This window comes from Podarcis raffonei, chromosome Z (assembly GCF_027172205.1).
Source record: "Podarcis raffonei isolate rPodRaf1 chromosome Z, rPodRaf1.pri, whole genome shotgun sequence".
NCBI lineage: Eukaryota > Metazoa > Chordata > Lepidosauria > Squamata > Lacertidae > Podarcis > Podarcis raffonei.
Genome location: NC_070621.1, coordinates 1,509,827 through 1,528,931, shown reverse-complemented (window position 1 = coordinate 1,528,931; position 19,105 = coordinate 1,509,827). Strand labels below are relative to the sequence as shown.

The window sequence follows — 19,105 nt, the reverse complement described above, 5'->3', positions numbered from 1 at the left end:
GCCTACTCCACTTGATGCATCATGATCAGCTGATGTCAAGGAAGCCCCCCTAAAAGATACAGGCTTGATTAGAGTCTGTCATCAAGATGAAAGCCAAATCAATTTGGGCAAAACAGAACCGTGATAGAAAGCAGGATCCAAAGAGCACAGTGTGGCTTTTATTTATGTACCTCCATATGAAAGAACAGAGGCATCTGTGATTTTCTGAAAGAGTAAGGGGTCACATTCAGCAACACGTCCGGCCAAAACAATTGCAGGCTTCAAGGAAAACAGAAGCAGTGAGACCATCAGCCACATCTGCCGGTGTGTTTGCCTGCTCCCCTTCCCCATAAGCAGAGCTGATGATTAATTATTGCAACACATTATTTAACAGCAGCTATAATTAGACCAAGGCAGCCTTTCAACACCTCCTGGAGTAGTTTTAAAAATGGGCCCACAGTTTGCTAGTCCTGTTTTCATTTTAGCTAAATGTGTGCTTTAATATTTCAAACGTGTTGCCAAAGATGGCTGGAGAAGACTCTTTCGAGAGCGTGGAGTGGAGCCAGCCAACGGGGCAGCTCAGCCTCTCCAGCCTGATCCTGGTCAGTCCCCTGCCAAATACCTGGGAAGTGCCTGCGGGATCAGGCCAATGGCCCATCTCGTCCACCCTCCAGTTCTCACACTGGCCTTACTGGGAAACCCCAAGCAGGACCTGAGCCCAAGAGCCCTCTTCTCCCCTCCTGTGGCTTCCAGCAACTGGGATGCAGAACCATTGCTGCCTCTGACCATCAAGGCAGAGCATAACCATTGTGGCTTGCAGCCATCCAAAGCCCTCTCCTCCACGTGTAGTCCAGTCCTCATTTAAAGCCACCTAAATTGGTAGCCACCACTGCCTCCTGTGGCGAAAAGTTTCATAGTTTAACAATGCACTGCATATCTCTCCTAAATCTTTCAACGTTCAGCTTCCTTGGATGCCAACGAGTTCTTGTGTCATGTTGGGGGGAGAGTGGCTAAAGGCCCAACTTGCAAGTTTCTTCTAGATATGGTGAAACCTCCAACTGGTGAGCAAACAAACTAAAAAAAACCTATTTGAAGGCACTGGGTATCTTTTACAACAATCATGGGAAGGGATCCTTTGGGTTCCCCTTTGGCAGACGAGGCAGCTCTTATTGGAATTGCCCTCCCCAGGGAAACTCACTTGGTGCCAATGGAAATGCCTTTTTGACCCCAACGGAAGACATCTTTTCATTGGCCCAGGAAGTCCGGCATGTCGAGCAGTTGGTTTTAGTGTTTTGTTGTAGCTGTTGCCATCTAGTTATCACCTGGAAACTTTTGCAATTTTACTGTTCCCTTTTGTATTTTCATTGTATGGGTGAGTTCAGAATATAAATATACCCAACACACATACAAGATCTTCTGCTCTCACAAGCCTGTCACAGTGTAGTGTAACAGATTAAAAATGGGCAACTGTTAATGCTGGAAATCCTAAAATCAGCTTAACTTGGAAGTCAGTCACATCAAACACAGCACAGACTCCTACTTCCAAACAAAAACTCACAGGTTTGGGCTGTGGGTTGTTTGTTTTCCATTTTCAAGTACAGTGGTACCTCGGGTTAAGAACTTAATTCGTTCTGGAGGTCCGTTCTCTTAACCTGAAACTGTTCTTAACCTGAAGCACCACTTTAGCTAATGGGGCCTCCCGCTGCCGCTGCACGATTTCTGTTCTCATCCTGAAACAAAGTTCTTAACCCAAGGTACTATTTCTGGGTTAGCGGAGTCTGTAACCTGAAGCGTCTGTAACCTGAGGTACCACTGTAACCACAATTCTCCAGGACAGCAGAAGCTTATCCCCTTGCTGAATAGAGAAAAGTTGACCACACAAATAATATATTTATGTGGTTTCATATTTTAAATTCCCAGAGACGCCATTGGCTTGCCATTCCCCCACATGATCGGGATGGCTGCTCATTCTCCTGAATTCCCTTGGCCCGTATTTCAGGTTCCCATGACAGGGAACTTGGTCACTTGTTCTAAAAAAGAGAGTGGCGTTAGGATGAGGGAAGAGAACCCAATATCAGTTAAGTCAGGCTGCACACATCCATCCTCCTTTCTGGGTCAATCCTATGCCTGCTTCCTTCAAGGCTCTCCTCAAGAGGTGTGTGTTTTGTTTTGGTTTTGGTGTTGTTGTTTTTTAAATACATAAATAAAAGGGGGGTGGAAGTACAAACTCCATAGGACTGGTTATATTACAGACTAGGCTTAACTCATGTCACAAATGCCAGTTAACAAACAGTACTTCAGCACACAGAAGGTGACACTACAGTCAGAGCTGCAGTTCTGCAAAAACTGCAGTTTTTGTCAAGTGCTGGGATAAAAAGGGGGGTTTCAAAAAACTAGGATGTTGGTTAACAAAGAACATATTCTTATCCTCCACAAACTAACACCTCAGGAGAGAATATTTTAAGTCCTGCTGAAACATCTTGTAATATTGGGGGCGTGGGAGGAGAGACCGGGAAACAGGGATCCTGAAATTTCAACACACACCGAATTACCAAAACACTCTACTTTGGGAAAGAGTGGTGGTTTGTAGCTGGGGACACCTCAGAAGTGCCTGCCTCTACCCATGGACATCTCCAGCTGAAGCAACACGGATGGCTGGTTGGTTGGTTGGTTGGTTGGTTAGTTAATTAGTTAGTTAGTTACAGTCATACCTTGGATCCTGAACACCTTGGTACTTGGACATTTTGGCTCCCGAACGCCACAAACCCAGAAGTGAGTGTTCCGGTCTGTGAACGTTCTTTGGATCCCGAACATCCGATGGGGCTTCGGCAGCTTCCAATTGCTCCTGCAGCCAATCAGAAGCTGAATGTTTTGTAAGTCGAACAGGCTTCCAGAATGGATTCCGTTCAGCTTCCAAGGTACAACTGTAGTTACGTTTTGCTTTTATAGGCCACCTTTTTTATCCAAGGATCTCAAGGATCTCCTCATTTAACCCCCACAACTGTGCGGTAAGGTTTGGCTGAGAGGCAGTGACTGGCCCAAAGTCACTGCCAATGAGCTTCATGGCTAAGTGGGGATTCGAACTCTAGCCTCTCCTAGGTCCAACACCCCAACCACTGCACCAGGACAGAAAGCACTATGGCAGGAGGGCTGTGGGCCTCAACAACTGCTAGACTGTTCCTTACATTTCAGTACAGTGGTACCTCTGGATGTGAACGGGATCTGTTCCGGAGCCCCATTTGCATCCTGAAGCGAATGCAACCTGCATCTGCGCAGGTCGCAATTCGCCGCTTCCACACATTACGTCATTTTGAGTGTCTGCGCATGTACGAGCGGCGAAACCCGGAAGTAACGCACTCCGTTACTTCCAGGTTGCCGCAGAGCATAATCTGAAAACGCTCAACCTGAAGCACATTTAACCCCAGGTATGACTGTACACTGGTTCCCAAACTCCACCCCCCCCCCAGTCAACTTGAAAGCTGCTGAGGATCTAGGCAGACAGCTTAACAGATTTTTCTGCCTGTTGCAGGAAATGTTATGAGCTAGGCTAGATGCTGTGTGATTTTTAATTATATTCTTATTGCTTCTTTTATTTCTTACATATTGTTTTTTAGCATACAACTGTTATACAATAAAATATAATAAAGCAGTAACAATACAATTAAAAATTGATTATGAATAATTTGATGTATGTGTCCATCTTCAGTCACAAATCTACAGACACACCACAGACCACCTGAAGTAAACTTACATAGTACAGTGGTACCTCTAGTTGCGGACACGATCCATTCCAGGGTGTGGTTCGCACCCCAAAAAGTCCGCAACTAGAGCGGCGCTTCTGCACAAGCGCGGAGCATGATAGAGCGCTTCTGCGCATGCGCGAAGTACGCAGAACGCTTCTGCATGCACACACGCGATGAAACCCAGAAGTATACACTTCCAGGTTTGCCGCGTTCGCAAGTCCAAAAGACACAACATGAACCTAACGCAACACGAGGTATGACTGTAGAAGTCATCCACAGAACGGTTTGGGGGCCCTGTTTTAGTATATACAGTGGTACCTTGGTTCTCAAAATTAATCTGTTCTGGAAGTCCCTTCTAAAACCAAAGCGTTCCAAAACCAAGGCATGCTTTCCCATAGAAAGTAATGCAAAATGGATTAATCCGTTCCAGACTTTTAAAAACAACCCCTAAAACAGCAATTTAACATGAATTTTACTATGTAATGAGACCATTGATCCACAAAAAGAAAGCAATAAACAATGTACTGCAGTCACACAAGCAATCCATCAGTAGCTGAACAGGGTTCCACACAGTCACAAAAACAAAAAAGAGCCGCAAAAACAAAAATGCTAAATAAATAGCAAAAACTGACAGAGCTCAGCGTAACACTCAAAACGCAAGTGTGGCACTCAAAACAGAGCATGTTTGGCTTCTGAAAAAAGTTCGCAAACCAGAACACTTACTTCCAGGTTTGCAGTGTTTAGGTTCCAAGTTGTTTGAGTACCAAGGCGTTTGAGAACCAAGATACCACTGTATTTCAAAATCCCAAGCTCAGTTTCAGTTTGGGTTTTAGAACCAGCCTCACATTTTAAGAAAGCAACCCTCCACAGGCCTTCAGGTACACCTGGGGTTTTTTTCAGGTCTGCCGACATGTAACTGTTATGAAGGAGGTGGAGAAGAACAGGACACACCAAGGGCGTATCAGATTCCCAAAGGTGCTACCCTCCATTTCTTAAAGTAGGCTTCATAACAGCAAATTATGAAAAACAGGAAAATAAGCACAGCTCTGAAAGTGCTTCAAATGAGTACCAAGTTTTCCCACAAACATGCATAACTCTTTCGGTAGAATATTTTAGTACACGAGACAGGCAGCCAAGCATACATGTAATGGTTCTGAAGTTTTGAAAAGCCTCTCCTACATTCCCTGAGCTTTCAGATCCTCCAAGTTAGTGTCCTTCTGTGCCTTTTCAATTAGGCCTTGTAGGATTCGTCTTCTTCCACTCAACAACCTTCTGCTTCTCTCGCGCTAATTGTCAACATTATGAGGCAGCCCTTCTCCTCAACTACCATCATGTTCAGCCCTGATAAGGCATGGGGAAGACTCACAAACAAGCAGCAAAAGGATTGTTTGGGGATAAATGATAAACAGAAGACTCAAGAAGGGTAAACGCAAGAAGCAATGCTCTGAACTCACCCTCTTTGCGATCTGGCCCCTGCCGCCACCACACCCCCAAACATGACAGTTTACCATTCAGGAAAGGATGGTCCAGACAAGGGGGAAACAGCTCTACACCCTGATGTAGATGGTGACAGGCTGGATGGCATTAGGGTGCTGCCTTAGATCCTGGAAAACCGGGGTTGAAATCCCCAGTCAGCCATGACACTACCTGGGTGACCCTGGGCCAGTCATAGTTTTTCAGCCTAACCTACCTCACAGGGTTGTTCTGAGGACAACAGTGAGGAGGAGGAGGAGGACTGTGTGCACCACCTTGAGCTCCTTGGAGGAAAAGTGGGAAATAAATGCAGTAAGTATGTACGTATGTGCGTAAATAAATAAATACTGAACAAGACAGACCAATGATCTCCACCCTATGTCCCTACAAGAGCACTCACAAAGGACATCAGGCAAGGACCTCCCTGCTCTGGTGAGCGATGAATGAGCAACAAAAGGAGGCCAAGGAGGCTTGTGCTGCTAATGATCCAAATTTTAAAAGGTGCATATCAGGGGTCAGCAAACTTTTTCCACAGGGGGCCAGTCCACTCTTCCTCAGACCTTCTGGAGGGCCAGACTATATTAAAAAATATATAAAAGAATTCCTATGCACACTGTGTCCTCCCCCCACACATCCCAGACCTAGCCGCCTTCTAGGTTTGCCGCCTGCCTCATTTGCTGAAGGGCTGGTGGCGGTGGCACAAAACAGGCTTCCTCCCCACCTAGAGAAAGAAGGCGCTGCGCTTACCTCCCCAGGGGCTGCTGCCGCCACCGCTGCTGCTGCTGCTGCTTCTTGTGAAGCGGGTAGGCACAGCGAGCTCATCCGCTTCGCTCTCTGGCCCACAGGAGGACCAGGGTAGCAGCGGCAGTGGCGAGAGGAAGAGGCCGGCAGCGGACTATATATAAGGGTCTGGTGACTTCTGTTTCAGTGTCTCTGAAGAAATGTGCATGCACACGGAAGCTTATATCAAGAACAAACTTAGTTGGTCTCTAAGGTGCTACTGGACAAGTTTTTTATATACTTCAACTGCGTCAGACCAACACGGCTACCTACCTGTAACTCTATTGTGTCATAAGCCTTCAAAGAACACGGCCCACTTCAGACACAATGCTCAGTGATTCTTACAGTCTAATCTTCAAATTTATTCAGAAGCCACACATCCCTCCATTGCAGGATACATGACACTGAGTCACCTGTAAGTGTGCATAGGATTGCAAGCCTACAGTCAGGTTAATCAAAGTAAAATCTTTGGGGGAAACCTTCTGTGCCAACTTTTAAATGCCTGGTGAAAACTGTTCAATTCTGCCAAGCCTACACAGGTAATTAAGAGTACATCCTTCCACCGTGGTTTGCTGATGTCTCTTTTTAACTTTCTTTGTTTTTAGCTTGTTTTTAACTTTTTGCATGCTTTTATAATATGGTTTTATGTGGGGGCTTTTCTGTAAAACCGCTTCTATACATTTTAACAATACAGTGGTACCTCAGGTTACATACGCTTCAGGTTACATAAGCTTCAGGTTACAGACTCCACTAACCCAGAAATAGTGCTTGAGGTTAAGAATTTTGCTTCAGGATGAGAACAGAAATCGTGCTCCGGCGGCGCGGCAGCAGCAGGAGGCCCCATTAGCTAAAGTGGTGCAGGTTAAGAACAGTTTCAGGTTAAGTACGGATCTCCGGAACGAATTAAGTACTTAACCTGAGATACCACTGTATAGAGATATACAAATATTTTAATAAATAATAGAAAAAATGGTTTTATCCTGAATCCTGAATAAATAATAAAGTCTACAGTATGGTGCTTCCAAAGCCTGTGGACAGAGACTTTTGGTGACGAAGCCTGAAACAACTGCACCCAAGTAGATTCTTGCCTATGAAACTTCAGCCAAAGAAAAGTCGTTGGTCTTTTAAGGCAGCCTTGCATTTAGGGACTGGCCTAAGAGCCACAGGAGACTGGGAACTGCATGAGGGCAAATGAGGCAGGCTGGGGGTGCAGGAAGCAAGTGGTTGATCCATCCTCCGTGCCCAGCACAAAAGACCTCTCTTCCATGTCCAGTAATGAAATGCAGAAGGCTGCTCCAGGAGGGACGGGGGGTCAGCCCCCAGCAGGATAGTAAAAAGGGTTTGCAGACTAGTAACTTTTACGGGCTTATTTACAAGGCTGCTTGAAGGTGCCAAAGGAATCCTACATGTTGGTGACGGGGGTGGGAGGTATAGTTCTTTACTTCTGCAACAAAAGCTCAAGGACAGGGAACTGAAATGGGCATCTTTCTTTCTAAACAATATCCATACTTTATTCAAATTTGGGGTTTAAAGGCTGTATAATGTTTGAAGCTTTACTAAAATTATATAATAGATTTTGCAGTAGATGGCTTTAAAAGAGAACTGGGCAAATTAAGATAAAACTATCAGTGGCTGCTAGCCACAATTGTTATGTTCCCCCGTCACTGTCAGCAGCAGTGGGCTTCTAAATACCAAGTGCTGAGAACCACAAGCAGGGAGAGTTCTGTTGCTGTCACTCAGGGCCATTGGCCTGATCCAGCCATCGGTCTTCCAATGTTCTTATTCACCTTGTTTCATGCCCTGCTTCCTGACACAGGAAGGCAGGCTAACCTAGTGAACTATCTGGACTTGCAGTTGGGTATCTTCTTCCAAATGCACCCTGAGCAGATATTGAAGAGTAATACAGTGGTACATCAGGTTAAGTACTTAATTCGTTCTGGAGGTTCGTTCTTAACCTGAAACTGTTCTTAACCTGAAGCACCACTGTAGCAAATGGGGCCTCCTGCTGCCGCTGCGCCACCAGAGCACGCTTTCTGTTCTCATCCTGAAGCAAAGTTCTTAACCTGAGGTACTATTTCTGGGTTAGCGCACTCTGTAACCTGAAGCGTATGTAACCTGAAGTGTATGTAACCCGAGGTACCACTGTACTGGCTATGGAACCAAGTATCAAATCTTAACAACATTCAAGTATGAATTTAGGACAGTGCTTTGATCCAAGGTACCCTTGCACCAAACACAGAGCTAGAGAGAAAGTTCTTAAGCACAAATCCTGCCCTTAGTGAGGGGGGTTAGTTTATAAGAGCAAACATGAACAACCAGGCAGCTGGGATTCATCCAGTCTTAGCTAAAAAGGGCTGTGTGTTGTAGCTCCAATTTCAGTCTTGTTGGGCTGCCTCTGATATTCACTGAATATTTTGGAACCCAGGTAAGACTGGAACCCAAATAATGCAGGTTCCCCAGCAACAGCAGACACAGGCAAGTGTTATTCTTTTTGAACCGATTAACACTTTCCCTTGAGAAGCTATGTAGAGCCTTCCTGGGTGACACCTGAAGTGAAAAAATAGGTCAATTTCGCTCAGCTCATGCCACTATTGCCTGAAAAAGCAGCAGACTACAGTTACTCAGCAAGGAAGAGACTGAAAATGTTTTGGGAATGAAATGAAGAAGGAAATGGTGGGAGAAGGAATGCTGACCAGGCTGAGCAGGACTGATGGGCAGTGGAATCCAGCAGAACCCGATTCCCTGGCTTCCACAAAGGGGAAAAAGTCAGCTGCAGCACACTGTCAAGAAACTGTTTGCCTGCCATTTGCTTTTAATATACTTTGGCCCTCTAAAGCGCACTGTCTTATATATTTAAAAGTGCTGAGTTTGCTATCCATCTTTCAAAGCCTTGGCTAGGAACCTTGCTCAAACACTAGATTCTGGATTTCAGCAGCATTCTGTTCTTTGTTGATTTAAGTCTGGGGTGAAGAGCCTGTGGCCTTTGGGCCTAATGAGGCCTACACAGGTCCTACTTTGACCCACGAGACCCTTTACCCCAAGAGCAAACTCACCTGCTCCACACCTAACATCATATATGATGTCAGGCACATAAGGAAAAGGAAAAGGGACAACTAGGAGCTAAAAGTGAGCTCCTGGTTATTTCTTTTCAGGTAGAGCACCAGTCAGCTGACAGAGCCACTGCACTAAGGTGTTCCTCACTGGGAGCTTCCTAGAACAGGCCAGGGGGATCACTGTCAGCAGCTGATCAGCGCTATCAGAAACCTGGGCCTCATGCATCTGCAGGCACAGTTTGGATTTGAGCTGCACCTGCAACCTGACTTTTAAGAACATAAAAACAGCCTACTAGATCAGGTCAATGGCTCATCTAGTCCAACATCCTTTTTTCCACAGTGGTCAACTGGATGCCTGTGAGAAACCAGAGATCAGAACACGAGCACAAGAGCATTCTCCTCTTTTGTGGTTTCTAGCCATCGGCATTTGGAAGCTTTGCTGGCTCTGTGGACAGAGCATATCCATTGTGGCCAGGAGCCACTCCTCCTCCTCCTCCTCCATGAATTTGTCCAATCCTCTTTTAAAGCCACCCATGTTGGTGTCCATCACTGCTTCCTGGGAGACCAAGTTCCACTGTTTGACTATGCCTTGCATGGACAAGGACTCTTTTATCCATCATGAAGCTTCCAACATTCAGCTTCATGGGATGTCCATTAGTTCTAGTGTTGCAAGAGAGGAAGAAAAACTTTTCTCCATCCACTATCTCCATGTCATGCATAATTTTATAAACGTCTATCATATTGCCTCTTGCTTGCCTTTTTAGTATAGAGTCTCCACCTGACTTTAGCTTAAAGGGACCTGCTATTACCTACAGTAAGAGCCCCTCTGAACTTTGGCAGGTGGGGGGGGGAGTGCACAGGGGCAGAGTGATAAGGATCCAACGCCCACTCAGTATACTGCTTTCTAGGTGGATCTCCTCACAGCATGGTTTATATCATATTATTAAAACAAAGAACATCAGTACCCTCGTACCTACAGAACTGCCTCTTCTGGTATGCACCACGGAGGACCTTATGGTCTGCTAACAACAACACCTTGAAGATCCCGGGCCCCAGGGAAATTAGACTGCCCTCAACTAGAGCCAGGGCCTTTTTGGCCATGGCCCCGGCCTGGTGGAACGCTCTCCCACAAGAAACCAGGGCCCTGTGGGATTTGACATCTTTCTGCAAAACGGAGCTGTTCCGCCAGGCCTTTGGGCAGGATGCAGTTTGACTTACTTTCCTTTGTATAAAACAAGCCCAAAGAAGGCCCCCAATTCGCTCACGGGTCCTTGTATGATCAGTGGAAACAGTTGGTCTTGGCAAGCACTAACCACTCTCAGTGTCAACCTGATAATTGCCACCTGCCCAGATTTTAACTTGTCTGAATTAATTTTAAGATGCATTTTAATTAATTGATGTCTGTTTTTATGCATATTGTGTTGTTTTTGTGATGTTAGCCGCTCTGAGCCCAGCCTCGGCCAGGGAGGGCAGGATATATTATTATTATTATTATTATTATTATTATTATTATTATTATTATTATTGGGACCGGTTTACTTAGGAGATCACTTTACCCCACGGATGCCCAAGCGACCGCTTCAATCAGCAGAACTGGCACTACTACAGGTGCCACATAATACCATTCAGCATTTTTAATAACTCAAATTTTTAGTGTGGCCACACCAACACTTGGAACTCCCTGCCTACTGAGACCAAGCAGGTGTCATCACTTTGTAGACTGCTCTGAGCTTTTTTACGAACAAATTGTGTATAATTTTTTTGAAATAAACAAATGAATGAAATTACACAAAGCTGCAGATGGGAGAAAGAACCCCTTTTTTGCTTCCCCTCCCCTCTGCTCAGGGCAGGGTGGTTCTTCAGAAGTCCCTATGGTGCCAAACTGTCGAAGGCTGGGTTACTGCTAACACATTCTAATTCTGAGCATCCAAGATTGTTAAGGGATCTAGCGCAAGATGCTGTGAACAGCCGACTCGCATTACTAGCCCTCTCAAGTATCACCTGTTAATTTAAAGATTCTATTTACAAGCCTGGTCAGCTTTCATGGTTGTCTTTAAAGGCACAGCTGGACAGGCCCACGCTTCCCAGTACTGAATTTAGGTTGAGTAAATAATTCACTGGCCACAGCACTCCTTGCTCTGGTCCAGCTTCTCCTTTCTACAAGTTTATGCTGGAAACAAGGAAATAACTAAAGACCTGCAGTAAAATATGTCAAAATAAAGTGAGAATAAGCTCAGCCCCACCCATCCCGTCACTTACTCAGTGTAACCTGCAATCCCAGCCTCCCCACTCTCATTCAGGGGTCTCAGGCCCTCAGGAGCCATGGGTGTGGGGGTGGTCTGTGTGCAAGGAGCTGAAGGTGAAAAGGGGGGTGTAAGAGGGGACCACAGAATAGGGGGAGGGGGAGTCACTGATATTGGGGGATGATCTGTGTGTAAGGGGGAGTTTAGAAAAGCAGGGGCAAGAGGTAGGAAAAAGGGGGTTAAGATGAAAATGAAGATGCAAAGGAGTTTTTGCAAAAGAGGAGGCGGCCAGAGAATGGGGTCAAGATTAAAGTAGAGGTAACGAAAGGGTCTGCAGAATAGGAAGGGATGGTGGCTTCATAACTGGGCAGAAGGGGTGATTAGTTGCAATGTGTGGAATGTGCAGGTTATCATGGGGTGGCGTGTTCGCAGGGGGGTACAGAAAAAGTGCTGTCTTCACCTGCCAACCCCCCCTCTCTCACACAGATTCCTTCTCACAGGACAGTTGGTATTAAATGGCCTATGGTGAGGAAAGGCGTAATCTGTTACCAATTTCACATTCTGAGATTTCACATATCTCTCGTAACAGTTTACTGTACATAGCCCTTGACCTCTCAATCCAAATATCTTGTTCTAATTGCTAGATTGTTTTAATGAGATTGTTTTATTGCATATTTTAATTACTGATATTATAGTCAAATGTTTGTGTAACTAGTTTCTATACTTTGTAAGCCACTTAGAAGTCTATTTTGGCATTGAGCAGTATCTAAATTAACATAAAAAACCCAACAGAATAGCATTTCTAAACTACCCTCTTTTCCAGAAATGAACATCTCACTCTGCCCATTGCTAAACATTATATTCTCACAAGCTATGCTACATTTTACTGCTCTGATGTGGCTTCCTCCTTCTCCCCACCACAGTTGAAAACAAATTGAGCAATATCCAAGGAAACAAATGACCCACCCATGTATTTTTCTGACATAAGAACAAGCGTTCAGTCTTCCCTCACTGTGCCCTTGCTTAGCCACAGATCCTGTACTTCCTGTTCAACTTTATTTCTTAACAAAAATCAATTGGCAACACAAACCTGGCTTAAGGGCACTTGCCCAAATTAACCTGTATCAATTCACCATGCCACTCCATTAAGCACCTCAGATGCCATGGCAACAGCCCCCCCCCCCAATATACAGGTCCTGGGGGTGGAACCGCACTCTTACTGCCAAAGTTGAAGTGCTCAAGTCACAGCAGATGGAGAGTGCACATCAGGAAGAGCAAGCAGGTTTGCAAACAACCCAAGCTGCACTGCAGGATGAGATATGAATCTGAATCTTCCAGCTAGCCAGGCCACGCATCAAATTTAAACTGAAGTTACAGTATGACCCAAGACATCAGTCTTCAACTAGCAAGGGCCCTCCAGATGCTATGGGCTACAATTCCAATCAGCACCAGCATAAATGGCAATGCTCCCTCGTCATATAATGATGCTAGCTAGGGATGATGGGATTTGTAGTCAAAAAAATCTAGAAGGGGCCAGGTTGGTAGCACTTCATTATAGTAGCTCACAAATATGCAGCAAAGGTTGCGCTCCGCTGTGCACACGAAGGTGAAAAGGCAGTGCCAATTCAGAATGCAGAGGTTTGTCTCCTAGTTGCTGTCTGGGGCAGGGATAGCCCAACATGGGACCCTCCAGATACCGGCTACTAGTTATGATGGCAATAGTATGGCATTGTGCCTCCAAACCTGCCTGGACCATCCTGGCGTGCTCTGGTCCATGGGGTCATGAAGAGTCGGACACGACTCAACGACTAAACAACAACAACAAATGCCTCCAAACACCACTTGCTGTAGATCATGAGGGGCAGAGCTCATGTCCTGCTTGCAGGCTTCCCATAAGAATGTGACTGGCCACCATAAGAACATAACTGCACAAAATGGGCCCTTGGTCTGATTCACAAGGGATCTTCTTAAGCTCTAGTGTTGTTGGACTCCAGCTTATTTCAGTTCCATGCAACATGGACAACAGTCAGGGACAATGAAAGGTGTAGTCTAGCAGCATCCAGAGAGCAGCATCCACATTGGCTAACCCTGGTCTGGGGACTCATATCTGCCCCCCTCTGATTCAGCACCCAGGACTTAACCAGAAAAACAGGATCTTGGATCTCAGCAATTCTCTGGAATCAAAACTCAATGACTCCTTCTCTCAAACTTCTGCTCATCTGTCCTGCTAAATGATCCTTTGAGTTCCTCTTGAGAGAAGAAATTCTGAACTTGCCAGGACTCTGGAGACACAGAGAAATTAGGTTTAGGGGCCTCTGAAAAACCACCTCCAGATAGCAAAAGGGAAAGAGAATCAAACAGAAGCCAAAGGAACAACACACTGATACATGGAACAACATAGGCTGTTCAAATCACCAAAAACCTACATTTTTCAGGCAATTCTATTATTCCCAGCTTTAAGTAGCCCAAGTTAGTCAACCCATAAAATTTACTTAAGCTATTTATAATCCTCAGTATCCTGACACAGTGAAATTTAATATGGGTCTCCTGTCTTAGTCAGTCCCAGAGTTCTCATAGCCCTTAAGTGTTAATAAATCTGGGGGTCTGAACACAAGTGGAGGGAGTAAGTGGTTCTGTGAGGCTGAGCAGAAACTCAGGCTCCCAGTTGCCTTATTAACACTTTTTGTTTCCCTTTGCAATCTAAAAAACAAGTGTGTTGGGGGTAATTTACGGAAGGATTTTTGGCCCCTGGCAGAGAACAAGTGCCAGTTCTTACTGTTTGAGGATGTTCCACATTTTACAGCCGTTCTCAGCAAGAACATCTCCTTGCTTCTGGTTTCTGGACAATAATTAACTGCCCATCCAGAAGCGACCTCTCTACACAGTAAAAAGTGGAAAGCTTGTTTTTTTCCTCGAAAGATTGGAGATACAAAGGAAGTCGCACAATCCCTTTGTCATTGAACAGAACTTGGATTGGAGTAACCTATGTAAGATTCCAAGATTCACAGACGCGCTTCCAGAGATTTTCCAGTGGCTACAGAATGGCTGGACTTAATCTGTGTGGTTGAAGATTACAGAAAACCACTTCACAGTGTGGTTTCAAACTTCCTAATCCAGCCAAGATATTTCTAGGAGGAGTGAGTCCACAGCATTATAATGGATTATAAACACTCACTTCTCCCCTGCACCAAAAGGCATATTTTCTGACCCCTACTATATTTGTTTAGGACACAGGCGGTTTCTAAAGACAGCCAATCTACAAACCTTTTATAGCTTTCAAGGTCAAGCTAGGACCACAAGAGCAACCAGGGAACTATGATACTGGCAGCACAGACTGTAAATTCTTGTTATGACCGAAGAAAAGTCCACCAGCTAAGGAACCAATTGTCTTAACACTGCCCCAGCTACTATTTCTAGGTAGATTTCAAATATTGTCCCACAGAGAGTGTCTGCTGAAACTATTTGCCCTAGGAACTTTCCTAACTTGCTCAGTTATGTTAGTGGAGAGAAATGTAGGTGTGTGCAGGTATACACAGGTGTACACGCAATTTCCCATATATAGCAGAACAGATGCAACAGTCTCCAAAGATGTTACCTTTCTTTTTTGTGATTTTCAGCCCACTGCTAACACAGGGAGTGTGCTATCTACACCAAGCAGATCTTGAGAGGGCAGACTGCTATGAAATTTAGCAACTAATATAAATGGCACAAACTTCTAGACCTGCTTTCCCGTCACTGATGCCACCCAGATGTTTGGACTACATCAACCCCAGCCAGCACAGATGTGCTGGTAAGGATTAATAAATGCTGTAGTCAAAAACAGTTGAAGTGCACCAAGTAAGAGAAGGCTGCTCAAGACCACAGTCAATCAATTCGGACTAAGTTACCAGCAACAGCTAATAGTGCATGAATCTTGGAAACTGATTGGCAGAAGACAAGCCCAAACCTGCACTTTAATAAGAGTATCCCATTTTTGTTCCTACAAACAGCCATAGCTAATTCCAGGTCAATTTCATCTGATCACTCTGAGGCTGGATAAACCATCTGGGTGCTCCAGACAACTCAAGCCAAGCTGGAGAAGTAAAGCTGTAAGCTGTAGATAAACATTTTCTCCCACCTCCCAATTTTGCAAAAGCAATTTATCAAAGCCAGCAGCATCAAACTTTCAGACAGTGGCTGCACACACAGCCAAAGAAAGTCCTGCAAGATCCTAGGTGTATGTGAAAGTCTCAAGGATCCTGAAGACCAGAACACCAGTGATTTTCTCTCCCCTCCGCTCATCCAAACCCTATGGAGTTTAGGAAGAAGAACCCACCCAATGAAGATTAGCTGGATAAGAATGAGAAACAGGTCGTTCTGCTAAAGCAGCTCCTTCCCCCACTTTCTTGCCTGCTGCTGAAGCCTATGTCACCTGAATGCTAGCAGAAGCCACTTTTGCCACCCTTCTGGTGTCACCTTTTCTCTTCTTTCAAAACCATCCATTTGTGCAAATGCTCAGAATGTGACAGGAGCCTTTCCCAGGGCAATGAAGCTCCTTGACCAGCCAGCTTGCCCTGCTCCTGCCTCTTCAGGGCTTGTTGGCATGAAAGAAGAAATGCAGGAGGGGGCAGGAACACAAAGACACATCCCCGCTCACTCAGTGAAGGTTGTGCAGCACCTCAGGTGCACCACATGCACTTCCCATGAAACACTTTATACAAGGGGGTGGGGAGCGCAGCATCTGGAACTTTGGGAGAAAGACAGACATCTGCATCAGCCGCTGCTTTGCAACTTGAATTTAAGACACAAACATGTGTAAACACAACTAAGCAGGTAAAATCACCAAATTCTGAAAGAGTTATCTCTAATGCTAACTCCAAAAAATGGTACTGCCTATTTATCTATTAGCAGAGAGAATATTTTATCTCTGCTGATCATGTCCACACATACATAAAGAAGACAGCTTCAGGTAGGTAACCGTGTTGGTCTAACGCAGTCGAATATATAAAAAATTGTCCAGTAGCACCTTAGAGACCAACTAAGTTAGTTCTGGTTATAAGCTTTCGTGTGCATGAACACTTCTTCAGATACACTGAAACAGAAGTCACCAGACCCTTATATAAAGTGGGAGGATGGGGTGGTTCGCAGAAGGGTAGTAGGAGATGGGTGATTGACTCAATGGGTATGGTCAACCTGTGGAGGAATGTTAATGACTGCAATTAGTCCTACAGGAAAAAGCAAGGGATAGTATGCAGATGACCAAAAATAGCTTTAGCAGTGTCAACAGGTTCACCATACCCATTGAGTCAATCACCCACCTCCTACCATCCTTCTGGGAAAAACCCCACTCCATGCTCCCACTATATATATATGGGTCTGGTGACTTCTGTTTCAGTGTATCTGAAGAAGTGTGCATGCACACGAAAGCTTATATCAACAAACAACTTAGTTGGTCTCTAAGGTGCTACTGGACAATTTTTTTAAAAAAAATTTGTTTATAAAGAAAACATTCCTTCATATATAACAAAACATGGTGGGGTGGGAGGAAGCGGTGCAGTCACACACATATACCCAAAAACACATTTCTGACTCTCTACACACTTTCAAAGAGAAGGAGAAGCCTGTGAGCCTGTTTCCTCTTCCTACACATTATGGATGCTTCTCTCTTTACAAACACGGAGAAAGACGTCTCCCAAAGCAAGGTGCAAGTGAGAAAAACCACAGATATTTGCAGTGCCCTGGGTCACTCATTGCATGAGGAGTTGCCTAAATGGGACACCTAGAAAGACAGGGCAGGCTGGAGTCAGAAGAACTGAAATAAATGGGTTTTCGGAGGTTTTCTTCAAGAGGGCAGGTGCACTTAAACATGACCCCCGCACACTGCTGCTTTGGTGTGGGTGCCTCTTGCCCATTCAGTGGGTTTCCCAGGAAGGGGAGAGAAGACCCCACCCCACCCCACACGCTCTCACCGTTATAGCTATGTAATACACATATACACCCACCGTGCCCCCAGGGGCACACACTCCCAGGGGGAGGGGCTGCTCCCACGCTGAGGGGGGCTTCTCCTCACTCGCTCTGGGGGAGAATTATTATTATTACGGTATTACTATTACTACTCCTCCTCAAAAGGGGGCTCTGAGTTTTCCTTCCGGAGGGTCGCTGGACTCCCACGCCAACCCACCTGCCCCCTGCTGCGAGCGCCCCTCGCCCATTATGGGGGTTTCCCAAGACCGCCCCCTCCCCACATACTCCCCGCTATAGAGACAGACAGACAGAGGGATGGGTCTCTCTCTCGCGCGCACACCCTGCCCCTACCCCCCCACAGAGGCGCGCTCCCGTCCTGGGGGGCTCCTGCTCCTTCTCCTCCTCCTCACTCACTTAATGCGGGACCCCATGGTCTGTAAGGGGCCGCATGGGCCCCGGGCAAGGCGGGCGGTGGGACTTCCGGGGTCTGGCCGGGCTCGGTCACTCCATCCCGCCCGGGCGCCGGGCTGAGTCCGGAGCGCGACCGGCCGACGGACCGAGGCGAGCAGGCGGGCGAGCAGGGAGGGGGCGGCGGGCCGGATGCGCTGTGGCGCGGGGCACGCCGGGAGTTGTAGTCCCGCCATGCCGGAAGCCGGAGGCCAACGCGCCTCGCCTCCTTTTCAAGCGGCGCGGCCGGCGCGGCTCGTGTGCCATTGGCCCCGCGGGGACGACGCCCGCTTCGCCGGCGCGCAAGCGTTCCCCTGGGCATGTGCAAAGTGCGCTTAGGTTTCCCGGGGGTATTTCAAGGGTACGCAGCGCCAGCAGCTTCCCACCCCCAAATAAATAAATAAATAAGGAATTGTGGTCCTGGCTGTAACAACTTAATGGTGAGCGCAGGCACCTTTTTTCCTTAAAAAGAAAAAAAAAGAGTACTGCTTATAATAACAATTCCCGCTCTGCCGCTGAATAAACTACCCCGTTTTGCTGCTTCTCCAGCCCATAATAATGAGTTTAACCTCGCCATAACCAGAAACAATCCCAAGTCAAGGATTCTGTGTGTTGGCGCCCGCTTCGCCCGCGCGCAAGCGTTCCCCTGAGCATGTGCAAAGTGCGCTTAGGTTTCCCGGGCGTATTTCAAGGGTACGCGGCACCAGCAGCTTCCCCCCCCCCCCCAAGTCAAGGATTCTGTGTGTGTGTCAGTGTGTGTATATAGATAATTAGATTTGTATACCACCCTTCATCCGTGGATCCCACTCAGCGACTGCGAACCAAGAAGGGCTCCCTTTCACCCAAGGAAGTAGTGTTCACCTGGAAGAAAAGCCTCTGAGGACCAGAAAAATCGGAGATGGGGAAACAACATTTTGTGTTGGAGCATTCTTGAACATTATTTATTTATTTATTTATTTATACCCTGCCTTTTTCTCTAAGGAGACTCATGGTAACTTACAGGTAAAAATAACTGCTAAAAACTGGGAGGGGGAGGCAATCATCAAAATACAAATAAACATGGATAGAATTAAAGCTGCATATATGCATGTGGATAATTACAATAAAAACAGCACAGAACCAGCCCTTTCAGTAACAGCAGCCAGTTCCCAAAAGCCTGCTGGATCAAGAAGTTATTTGCCAGTCTGGCTTCCTAGGCAGGGAGTTCCAAAGCTGTCTGGGAGCTGCCACCACCGAGAAGGCCCTCTCCCTTCTGTATAGGGATCTGCTGTTAAGTAATGTACTGGTATGTTTGTTGAGTTTTGTTTATTCGTTCACAAAGTCCGCTTTTGTTTTGAAACCTGGAGGTAAGGAGTCTCTGGGTGCATTTTCTTTGTGGAATGAAATGTTTAAAATGGTACAGTGGTACCTCGGGTTAAGTACTTAAGTCGTTCTGGAGGTCCGT

General features: G+C 46.1%; 1 protein-coding gene across 5 annotated transcripts in view; it reads right to left on the bottom strand.

Annotated features, from left to right (window-relative positions):
- Positions 1–17,803, bottom strand: part of DENND1A (DENN domain containing 1A) — a 260,719-nt gene extending 242,916 nt beyond the window's left edge. For all 5 annotated transcript variants that reach the window (XR_008328483.1, XM_053373721.1, XM_053373722.1 and 2 more), the window contains exon 1: positions 17,629–17,803. Coding sequence is in view for 4 of the 5 variants with exons in the window: in XM_053373721.1 (XP_053229696.1) it covers positions 17,629–17,645 (17 nt within the window). In the remaining variant the exon portion in view is untranslated. The remainder of the gene's footprint in view (positions 1–17,628) is intronic.
- Positions 17,804–19,105: the final 1,302 nt, after the last annotated feature.